Source organism: Pteronotus mesoamericanus, unplaced genomic scaffold (assembly GCF_021234165.1).
Source record: "Pteronotus mesoamericanus isolate MK-2021 breed Mesoamerican mustached bat unplaced genomic scaffold, CSHL_Meso_final contig_246, whole genome shotgun sequence".
Lineage (NCBI taxonomy): Eukaryota > Metazoa > Chordata > Mammalia > Chiroptera > Mormoopidae > Pteronotus > Pteronotus mesoamericanus.
Genome location: NW_026555104.1, coordinates 3,184,104 through 3,195,338, shown reverse-complemented (window position 1 = coordinate 3,195,338; position 11,235 = coordinate 3,184,104). Strand labels below are relative to the sequence as shown.

Below are 11,235 nucleotides of genomic sequence, written 5' to 3'. Positions count from 1 at the left end.
GTGACTTAAAATTTGGATGTGAACAGTTGGCCATGATGGCAAGACACCACAGTTGGGAGATATTTGACTTTCAGCTTAGATTAGGTGTGCACACGTTTGTTTCCAGGTACTTACACACTGACAGCCTTCCTCCAATGCAAAATGGCGGCGGATGACTGAAAGTGAAGTCTGAGGGTTTCTCTAGTTTTTGGGGGTTTGTAAGGAGAGAGGTGTCATGGATACTCAGAGGAGCAATGCAGGCCAAAGTCTAACAATGAGCCCTTCTCCGCAGGTGCTACTAAAAGGCAGCAGCGGAGACGAGGCCCCCAAGTTCCCGGGGTACTGTCCTCAGGAGAACGCGCTGTGGCCCAACCTGACCGTGAGGCAACACCTAGAGGTGTTCGCTGCGGTGAAAGGGCTCAGGAAAGCAGACGCCACTGTCGTCATCACACGGTACCTGGGGGAGTAGGGGGGTGGTGCACCTGTTCTCCACCTGAGGGGTCCAGGGAGATAGTTAGGAGTGACAACCTTCCGGGAAACTCAGGACCTTGCAAGAGACTGTCAACACTGACCCAAACCACATTGGGTAGATTTGCAATTAAAATCTGGGTTCCCCAATTCCAAAGTGTTATTTTATTTTCCCGTATTAAATATTGAAAATGTATTCATTGGTAAATTGATCAAAAATACTAAAATTTAAGTATAAGCTATCATAGGACAGCTATTTGGAAATCATGAAATGTGCTTAAACTCCTTTTTGAAAGGAAAAACTAATTTTGGGGGTGGGGTGGATCAAATCAGTCATTTTAAACATAGCCCAGTGTCTACTTTCAAAACCACATTTCTGAGCTCTGCTCCGCATGCTGGTCCTGCGTGGCCCCGTTCCCCCACCGAGTTGCCCCATCGTGAGGAAGGCCCTAAGACTCCGCTGTGTCTCGTGCAGGTTGGTGGATGCGCTCAAGCTGCAGGACCAGCAGAAGCAGCCCGTGAGGACCTTATCCGAGGGGATCAAGAGAAAGGTAGGGGCGGAGCTCGGTGATGCTCTGTGCAGCCCACCGATGACCGGTGCCAGACGCGTGGCTCCTCTCGTTCCAGCTGTGCTTCGCGCTGAGCATGCTGGGAAACCCGTCGGTGGTGCTGCTGGACGAGCCGACCACGGGCATGGACCCCGAGGGGCAGCAGCAGATGTGGTGAGGAGGCCTACCCGGTCCGGGTCAGCGTGCACGCCGTGCAGGAAATCTGTGGATTGTTCTACTACTGTAACAATTGTCCCTTAAACTGTTTTCTTTACTATTGAGTTCTTAATGTATGGAATCTAAATTTTGTCGATGATACATACTTCTTACATCCATTTCTTAGGTCAAATTTGTGGCTACATTCACTTTTAAATTCATAGTTCCAAGTAGCTGAGTCAGCTCTCTGTACCTTGCAGCCTTTCTTCCCAGTGAGATGAATCTACTCTAATAACCTGTGCTGATTCCATCATAATATTTATCACATTGTATTTTAATTACCAGTTAGTTCATCAGTCTCCCGTTAGATTGGGGTTCCTTGAAACAGAGACTTTCATGTTCTGTTTGCCTTGAAGTAAGTACCAAAGTACTTGCTAACTGAATAATGAACAATATTTCTATCCAATAGTAGGTATTTATCCATATTATTAAACATTAATCGCCAAATATTCTTTTTTCAAATTTATAAATCATGTTTATTCTATTACAGTTGTCTCTATTTTCCCCCCTTTACCTTCCTCCACCCATCCCACCCCCACCCCCCGCTCCTAGTCAATTCCCACTCTGTTGCCCATGTCCATGGGTCATTAATACATATTCTTTGTCTAATCCCTTCCTGTTCTTTCCACCATTGACCTCTTTCCCCATTCCCTCTGGTCACTTTCAGTCTGCTCCATGTTTCCATGTCTGTGGTTTATTTTGTTCGTTAGTTTATTCTGTTGAATAAAGTCCACTTATAGGTGAGATCATATGGTATTTGTCTTCCATCAACTGGCTTATTTCACTTAGCATAATATTCTCCACTTCCATCCATGTTGTCACAAACGGTAGGAGTTCCATCTCTCTCTTTCTCTTTTTCTTTCTTTCTTAAATGCAGATTGATTTTATTTATTTTTAAAATGTCAAAGTTAATTATAAAATATAAAAAAAAATAAAATCTCAGCAATTAAACTAACATGAGAGCAGCACAGAAAAAATCAAGTAGATCAGTGAAATATAATGAGCCTTCTAAACACAAATGTATATATCTGTCAAATGTAATATATAATTAAGTTGATATTTCAATCAATGGGTAAAATAAGGCTTATTCAACAAATAAGGCACATGGACCATTATTACTTGAAATAAAACAAATATAGAGCCCTATTTCACACATTATACAAGAAATATTCAGGTGAGTTAAAAATCAACATGTAGAATCTAAGGAGTTCTAGGAGAAAATACAAAATTATATTTTTCTTACCCTGAAGTAAAATATTCAAACCCAGAAACTATAAAGTAAAATATTGACAATATGACTATATTAAACATTTAAGACTGTATAGTAATAAACATATAAAAAAGTTAAAGGACAAGTAATAGAATAGGAAAGTATTTGCAACACATCTAAAAAAGGGTTAAAGTTTTGGCGTTTTTTTAGGGAAAAAAATTCTACAAACATTTAGTCAAAAAATGGATAAAGAATGCCAAAAAGTAATTTAAAGCTTTTTAAAAATAATAGAAATAGGCAAGAAATATACAAAAATGGATTTAGTTTCAACAAATAATAAAGGAACAATTAAATAACACATCATTGTCACAATTAGATCAAGTGTTAAAAAATATTGGTTATATCAAGTATTGGTGACTGTGAAAGGAAGTATGGTATCCATAGACTCTTTTTCTTCATCTTGTTAAAGCAGTCCCTTTGGCATATTTTGCAGTGCTGGTTTGGTGGAGGTGTATTCTTTTAGCCTTCTTTCGTCTGGGAAACTCCTTATTTCACCTTCCATTTTAATTGAGAGCCTTGCTGGGTAGAGCAGTCTTGGTTGCAGGCCTTAGCTTTTCATGACTTAGAATATTTCTTGCCATTCCCTTCTGGCTTGCAGTGTTTTTGTTGACAAGTCAGCTGCTAGCCATATTGGGGCTTCCTTATGTGTCACTACCTCTTTCTCTCTTGCTTCCTTTAGGATTCTCTGTTTGTCTTTGCTATTTGCCATTTTAATGATGATGTGTCTTGGAGTGGGCCTCATTGGGTTCCTCTTGAATGGGACCCTCTGTGCTTCCTGGGCTTGTGTTGCTTTTTCTCTCTTACAATTAGGGAAGTTTTCCATCATTACTTTTTCAAACAGGTTCTCTATCACTTCCTCATCATCTTTGCCCTCCTGGTATCCCTGTTATATGGATATTATTAAGTTTCAGGTTGTCCTACATTTCCCTAAATGCCTCTTCATTGTTTCTGAGTCTTTTTTTCATCTTCTTGCCCTTTTTGGGAGCTTTTTTCTTCCTTGTCCTCCAGCTCACTGATTCTGTCCTCAGCTCATCTAGCCTGCTTTTGATTCCTTCTACTGTGTTCTTCAACTCAGAAATTGTATTCTTCATTTCCTCTTGTGTGTTATTGATAGTTTCTATGTCCTTTTTCATGCTGATATACTTTGCAGTAAGTTCCTCATAGTTTCCCTGTAGTTTTTTGTAATTCTCTCTGAGCTCACTGAGCTCCTTGAACTTCCTTAGAACTATTTGGAACTCAATATCTGATAGTTTACTAGCCTCTATATCATTTATTTCTCTTTCTGGGGATTCCTCCTTTCCCTTCGAGTAGGGGATATTTCTTTGTCTTCCCATTATTTGTGAGACTCTTATTTTTTGCTTCTGCTCTTAAGTTGATCTGTCTTAACTTCCCTACTTTGTGGTATGAACTTCTAAGATATGCTGTTTTTGCTTTTTGGATCTGCTTCAGAGGATGTCAGAATGTCGTCCCTCTCTGACCTTAGGCAGTCTGTTCGAAACTTCCAGGAATCTACTCTCTGTGGCTGTCTCCTTCAGTTGTTAATCTAGTAACTCTACACTCAACCGGCAGCTTAGACACCACAGGGTGAGGTGGAATCCCTCCTGGGGGCAGGGCCATTGGGTCCTCTGACGTTGGTGCCGCTCAGGGGGAGTGGTCTTTGCCTGAGCAAGATGGCTGCTTCCATATCGGGGATGAGTCAGCACTGAGATCCGGCTGGCTACTCTCTCAGTTCTCTCCCCAAAGCCTCCTTCCGCAGTCTCTCCTCTGGCATCTCTAGCCCACTCTGCCCCTACCTTTGCCGGAGACCAGGGTAAGTGGCTGCAAATAAAAATTTTGCGTTGGCCCTTTAGAAGGCTCTTTGCGTCTCCAGCTACCTGTCTCTGGCAGAGAGCAACCCTGCCGCTTTTTGCAGCTGGCTGTTTTCTGTGTACTTTTTGGGCTCTGGTGCTGTAGGCTAGAGATCCCTGCTTTTGGTTTAGACCCTGCTCTTCTCAGGGGGATCCAACTGGCCGTTTCAATATCCTTCTGGTGCTGCTGCCCGTGGGCACCCCGCCCGCCTTCTTGAGTCTGTACCGTACTCTTTACTAATTAGATTGCGCTAAAGCTGATTCTTCTGTCTCTGAGGTTACAAGGCTCCTTTCTCACTATTGTTCAGTTGTTTGTTCCAGGTGATTTCTCCACAGTTTAGCTGTTATTCCAGGTTTTTCCTGGGAGGAGGTCGCTGTGACTTCCACTCACTCCTCTGCCATCTTGATTCTCCTAATCTTCAAATATTCCATAGTCTGATTTAAAATCCTCAAATTTAAACAGGGAGTTTATACCAAGGCTTTAACTTAGTTTCTGCAAAATCATCTTTAACATTTGTAACTTTGAAACATTTTATTATAAAAAGCTAGTGTTCATATACATAACTAATAAGAATTTAAAATTTTTCATGTTTACCTCACTTTTTAGCTTGACCTTTTAGTAAATCTTGAGCTTCATTGATTTTGGCTTCTATATAACGTGACCTTCCCTTGTCTGGCAGATTTAAAAGCATAATTCATCTATGAGCATCTCTTATTTTTCTTTTATTGACAGTAGAACTTAGACCTAGTATTAATGCTGCTTCCCGTTTTGTCATTTTGGGTTCAGACCCACCTCTGTAATAGCCACCCCTGAAAGCAGATGTTGGTAGACTTTGGAAAAACTTCATTGGCTTGAGAGTCCATGTGCCTCATGGCTTGCAAAACATAACAGCCTGCAAATTCTGCAGCAGCTGTGGTCAGTCCAACTGCTCACCCTTCACTGGCCATGGCTCCACTCAGTTCTCTTGCCTCCCCTGAGAGTTCAGGTCACCATGTCCTAGAGGCTGCAGCTGCCACACCTCAGCTCTACCAGGAAGCAAGGTGGCCACCACTCCCTTAAACCATTTCTTAATAAAACCCTCAGTATCATTATATAACCAATACTTTGCCAAACAAGAAAAAGTCTTATCCTGATAATACTTCCTAACCATTTCTCATTAAAGGAAAAATAATCATTGTCAGGCCTCAAGCATACTCAGTCTGAGTATTGGAATTGCTCGATTAATCTTTTAGGCAGCTCTGGTGCTTCTCTGTGACACATTATGACACAATCACACCGTGTCCCATAGTTCTCCTGAGAATGGTAATTCTCATTAGCAAGTGAAGGAGGGGGCAGAAGGAGGGCTCTTGTTGTCATGTATGTTCCCTGTGCTTTTTTTTCCCTACCAGGTTATGACAACTCTGCCCCCCCTCACACAGCCTCTTCATAACCAGTCTCTTGCTCAGCACTTCTCCTTCAACACAGCCTCATGATAAATGTTGTGTTCGGTGAACTCCCTCTTCTAATGCCTGCCTACAGTGTAATAGCTCTCACCTGGCTTGCCCTTCCTCCTCCCACCTGCCCTTGCTTAATCTCTTTTTGCTAACTATTTACATTCAAGCCCGTTGAAAAGTCTCTTCTCTGATTAATTCAATGACATCCTTAATTGCAAATATTCTCTTGGCAATTTAGGCAGGCAATCCGGGCTACCTCTAAAAACATGGAGACAGGCGTTCTCCTGACTACCCATTACATGGCGGAGGCTGAGGCCGTGTGTGACCGCGTGGCCATCATGGTGTCTGGAAGGCTGAGGTGGGTGTCTGCCCAAGCCCACCTTTGACTCCCCCAGGTGGACAGCTGGCAGAGTTTGTCGGTAGGCAGAGAGGCTACTGTGAATAACTGGAACCACATCACCAGGGTCCACCAGTGAAGCCTTGAGACAGTGCTAGCAGCAAATTATGGACCTCAAACATTGCATTTTTCCTCTTTTCCTCTTTGTGTTATGACTTCCTCCTTCCTTCCAGATGTATCGGTTCCATCCAGCATCTGAAGAGCAAATTTGGCAAAGATTACCTGCTACAGATGAAGGTGAAGACTCCCACGCAGGTGGAGCCCCTCCACATGGAAATTCTGAGGCTTTTCCCCCAGGCTGCTCGGCAGGAAAGGTAAAGATGGTGGCTGGCTTTGATCTAGTATCAAAAGTTAAGTTTTCCATGTCAGGCTCATTAATTTGTAGTCCTTCGAGTCCACATTTGGCCCAAAAGGAAACCTAAAAGAAAGAAATGATGTGTTCGATACTGCAGAAAGTAAACCAAAGAAGAGCTGAGGTAAGGGCTGATGTTGCGTATTGTGGTACTACTGTGTGCTAGGTACTGTCCTGGTCTTGGGTGATCTTATTTAATCCTTACCAAAACCCTCTAAACTAGACTCTGGTATTCCAGTGAAAAATTAGATGATTTCAAAAGGATACTGTCAGTCTGTTCCATGTTTCCATGCCTGTACACAGGAACAGACTGACAGTCACCAGAGGGGAGAGGAGAGGGGGATAATGGTGGAAAGAAAAGGAAGGGATTAGCTAAAAAGGACATATGTATGACCCATGGACATGGATGACAGTGTGGGAACTGACTGGGAGCTGGGAGTGGGGTGGGCAGAGGAGGGCAAAAGGGGAAAAATTGGGACAGCTGTAATAGAATAACAATTTTAAAAATCTTTTTTAAAAAGGGCATTGTGATAGTCTGACCTTCACAAGGACCTTAATAAATGGAATTATTATCCTTATAAATAGGGAATTGGTAGATAGGTTAGATCACATGACAGCTTATAAGTGAGAGAACTGGGATGTAAAACTGATTATTTCAAATATATTAATATTTCCAATTTTATATAAAGTCTGATAATGAAACAACCCTCACAAAAGTAGTACCCTAAAAAAAAACAAAAGAGTAACTCTAGGGTCATTTTTAACACCTACAAAGAAGACAGGTAATTTAGGAGTTGGGGAGAAAACAGTAAAGAGAAATAAGTCATAACGACAAGGTCTGAAAATATATTTCTACAGTGGCCTATAAATATAAAAGCAATGCTGTAACTCAACATGCAGCCCCAGACTAACTAGAAATATGTCACAGAAGTACAGGGAATGAGCAAAATGGATAAGAATGATTGCTCCATAAATATATGAAATAGTATCTTATGAAATGATGTCTAAATCTTCCTGATTTTCAAGTGGTGTAAGACAAATTTATCTGATAAACAAATTATTTTAAAGTGGTTGTTGGACATTCTTTGGGGCATGAACTCCTAGAGATTTCCAGTCTCCTAATCAGAGACTCGATTATGTTATCCTGCATTAGGAAAGCAGTTTGAGTAGGAGGTTGGGGGGTAGGAGAGGTATGAATTCCCTGGAGAATAAACTTAGATTTCTGCCCAAGTTGGGGAACTTTAAGAAACTACCTGGGATCAGGGCCTGGTTGGAGGATGAAGCCAAGGAGTAAGTGTTGAGCTTAGAAAGTCAGGTGGAAGGTGACTTTGGCAATTTGTACCATCCCTGCTCATCTCCATACAAGAGCCCAAGAGCACAAAACTGTCTGAGTCTGGCTCCCATCCCCGTTTTTCTTTGTGAAATGCCTCTTTTTTAGTACTGTGGATTCAGCCTATGCATTTCACTTGCACCAAACCACACTTAGAGAAATAAAGGCATCTCTCTGAGATGTCTGAGTCCGTTTCCATCCGTCAAAGGTAGTATCATCCTGTCTCCCCTCCTCTCCCAGGTACTCATCTCTGATGGTCTATAAGCTGTTGGTGGAAGACGTGCGACCTTTAGCCCAAGCTTTCTTCAAATTAGAAAAGGGTAAGACTGATACACCTTGAAATGAGAGCCTGAAAGCAGATAATTTCATATCATAAAAATAATCCATCTTCATGACAAACACTAAATGTAACATAATGTGTTAAATTCAAAAGTTAAAATCTCCTAAAAGTTAAAACTTTAGGAGCACAATATCAAGGAAGTGGAGGAATTGTGTGTGTTTGTAGGGTCAGGGTAATGGGAGTGACTTCTTTCTGGGGTTTTTGCCTGTCTTTTTGTATATACATTGGTACAAGCTAAGTCAAAACTCAGTTATATGTGTATTTAAGGAGAATACTTTCTTTTGGAATATTGGTGCTGACATATTTAAAATTAAATTTTAGGTGGAGTTGCATATATTTTTTTGCCGTAGGCTCTATATTAAGAAACTAACCTCTTGTCTGGTCATTAAGATGATCTTCTTATGTCTGCTGCACTTTAAAACTGACCACACTGCATCTGCCGCCCCCAGGCTCGGGCTGTGCTTGCCATCCAGGCCCACGAGCTCTGCCGCTCTCCTCTGTGCTAGCTGGCACTCCCTCCCTGTGTTCTTTCCTTGCCACTGCTCAGTGGTATCTTTGCGTGCTTATCACCTTTCCTGAAGAAGAGACTCAAGTCTCTTTGTTCTAGAAGACTCTTCTAACTCCTGTTGATAGCATCTGTGGTCGCAGGGACACCTCTTCTTTCCACTCCCTGAGCAGAGCACCCCCTCATGTGAGTGCTCCCCAGACTGGCACTGCTGCCAGTACTAGTCTAGTACCTTTGTTGGCATATTTCTGACCTGGTACTGTTGGTGGTATATTTCCAGTCTACTGGGCTCTTACTGGGGCTCTAACTACCCTGCCCAGTCCATTTTGGTTGAGGAGAAGGGTTTTCAACCTGAGTGGGTTCAAGCTGCATTGATGGAAAGAAGCTGGTTGAGGGTTACCTGCTCTCTAGAAAACCACAGGCATCTTTCTCTATAGTCTTCTGATGTGACCCTTTTCAAAATGTGTCTGTCTTCTACTGCTTCCTGAGCGGAACATGCGAAAATGCTGGCTCACCTGCAGGGAAGAAAGCCTTCTCAGCACCATTTTCTCCCTTAAATAGAGATCTCAAAACCTGTGCAACATGCAGGCATAGCACCAGCACCTTTTCCTCAAACCTACGTAAATGACTTGGTATTCTTTTAGCTGAACGCTGTATTTAAACCATTGGCGATTATTGTCTTAACCTTTTTATTTAATGTTTTTAAAAATTGTTATTTGTACTCTGTGCTGACCTCTAAGGCCATCTGTATATAAAAACATATGAACCCCTAATGTACATCCATCCTTGTGCAGTTAAACAGAGCTTTGACCTGGAGGAGTACAGCCTCTCGCAGTCCACCCTGGAGCAGGTGGGTCACTTTTAGTGATTTTATATCATCCATGGAATATAAATGTACAATAAGTAATACTTTTCACTCTCTTGAAGCTACAGGAGGCAGTGTGACTTCCCTCTGTCTATTCCTTATCTGCTCTCAGGTGTTCCTGGAGCTCTCCAAGGAGCAGGAGCTGGAGAATTTTGATGAGGAACTTCACCTTTCTATGAAGCAGGAGCTCCTCCCAGAGGAAGAGCCTTGAAGCCCCAAATACCCTGTGTCTCTCCTCAAGCCTGTGGTTGTTTTTTAAGACATTTCTTTTTACAGCCTCAATGTTTATTTTTGGAACCTACAGGGTGAACACGGGCAGGGCTTTGGTGGGCTGGTGAGGGAGCGTGAGCGCCGGGCCAGGAGGGACGGAGGGCCCGGCTGGGCCCACCCCCGGGCACAGCCGCTGTGTATCTGCAGGTCACCCTGCTCCCATTTTTCTGTCTAATGTGAATAAATAAATTTACTTTCATAAGATAACTTCAGTTTCTGAATATGATACATAAATTTTGTTTAATTTTTTATTGAAAGCATAACCTAGACTGAGAAATCCATGTATTTCCTCTTCAGCCTTACTTTGTAAAGGTGATATTTTAGTAATAATTTAAGTGACTGTGTGTCAAAAAGTGCCACACATATTGAAATAAATTTTAAGGTATTTTTTATGGCTAAAAATATTAAAACATCATCAGTCATAGTATCTGATATCAATATATTTGATAACATATCCACTGGCAACACTATCAATCATATAGACATAGTCTGGAAGATGAAAAACTGGCTATGAGGAATTTGTTATACTTTTTTCTATAAACCAACAAAATCCTATTTTCATTGTATTTATTATATTTTTAAATCTTCACTAAAGTTGCTTATATTGTAACTGATCTTTTATGGATATCTGCCACTTCATCTCAGAAAGGTGATAATTATCATAACAGGTTAAATGACCAAATGGTAGAAAAGATAAAATAAATCTCATTCATGTAGTTTTGAATTCTTTTTTTAAATTTCATGTGTCTTTTGTTTCCCAACTCATTGGCCTCCAATATACACGTTTATTGTAATTCAACTTAAAATAGTTTCTAATATAAAAGCGAGTTCGCTGCTTTAATCATTGTGCTACCAAAATCTACAGGAAGAAAACACCACACCATCATTAAGGAAGTAAAAAGGGGTGGCAATCAGAAATGTTTCCTAGAAAAACCACCTGAAACTACGGGCTGAGCTTACCGTGCATAAAATGCAAGATTTTCTGAGGGGTGGAGATGCCTCTCTGAGCGTTCAGTGCTTTCTTTGAATATCCTTTCTTCCCTTACCATCCCAGGAAATTCTGCTCTGGAGGGCACCTCTTCCCTGACCAACTGCCTAGGCTCTTGGGAGGTTGGTTTATTCATCTTGTGCTGGGAAGAAAAAAAGAATCAAACTCAGTCCCTACCTTCAGAGAATGTGGCTGTGTGGCCAAGTGATTTAGTGCATGTCCTAAATTCAATCCTGGATCTCCAATTTACTCTCTGTGTAGACCTTGTTTCTTCATCTGTAAAAGGGAGAGCTCAGCACCCACAGCAGACAGGTACCCTGACAGCCGAAAGTAACATAGGTAGTAAGAGCCCTGTACTGCTGCCTGGCTCTTAGAAGTGCTCAGGGGCTCTCAGAGGTTTTGTCACACTCTGGCCAGCCCCCTTTT

General features: G+C 41.7%; 1 protein-coding gene and 1 pseudogene across 6 annotated transcripts in view; one reads left to right on the top strand and one right to left on the bottom strand.

Annotated features, from left to right (window-relative positions):
- The window catches only part of ABCA8 (ATP binding cassette subfamily A member 8), a 77,255-nt gene extending 66,553 nt beyond the window's left edge, over window positions 1-10,702 (top strand). For 4 of the 6 annotated variants that reach the window (XM_054573093.1, XM_054573096.1, XM_054573095.1 and 1 more), the window contains 8 exons: window positions 272-432; window positions 923-998; window positions 1,075-1,169; window positions 6,001-6,120; window positions 6,333-6,473; window positions 8,082-8,161; window positions 9,481-9,536; window positions 9,664-10,701. In XM_054573093.1, the coding sequence (XP_054429068.1) occupies window positions 272-432; window positions 923-998; window positions 1,075-1,169; window positions 6,001-6,120; window positions 6,333-6,473; window positions 8,082-8,161; window positions 9,481-9,536; window positions 9,664-9,762 (828 nt within the window). In that variant the 3' untranslated portion in view covers window positions 9,763-10,701. Of the gene's footprint in view, window positions 1-271; window positions 433-922; window positions 999-1,074; window positions 1,170-6,000; window positions 6,121-6,332; window positions 6,474-8,081; window positions 8,162-9,480; window positions 9,537-9,663 lie in introns of all 6 variants that reach the window. The other 2 variants (XM_054573097.1, XM_054573098.1) reach the window with 1 other exon arrangement.
- Window positions 4,893-5,527, bottom strand: LOC129070242 (mitochondrial import inner membrane translocase subunit TIM14-like; annotated as a pseudogene).
- Window positions 10,703-11,235: the final 533 nt, after the last annotated feature.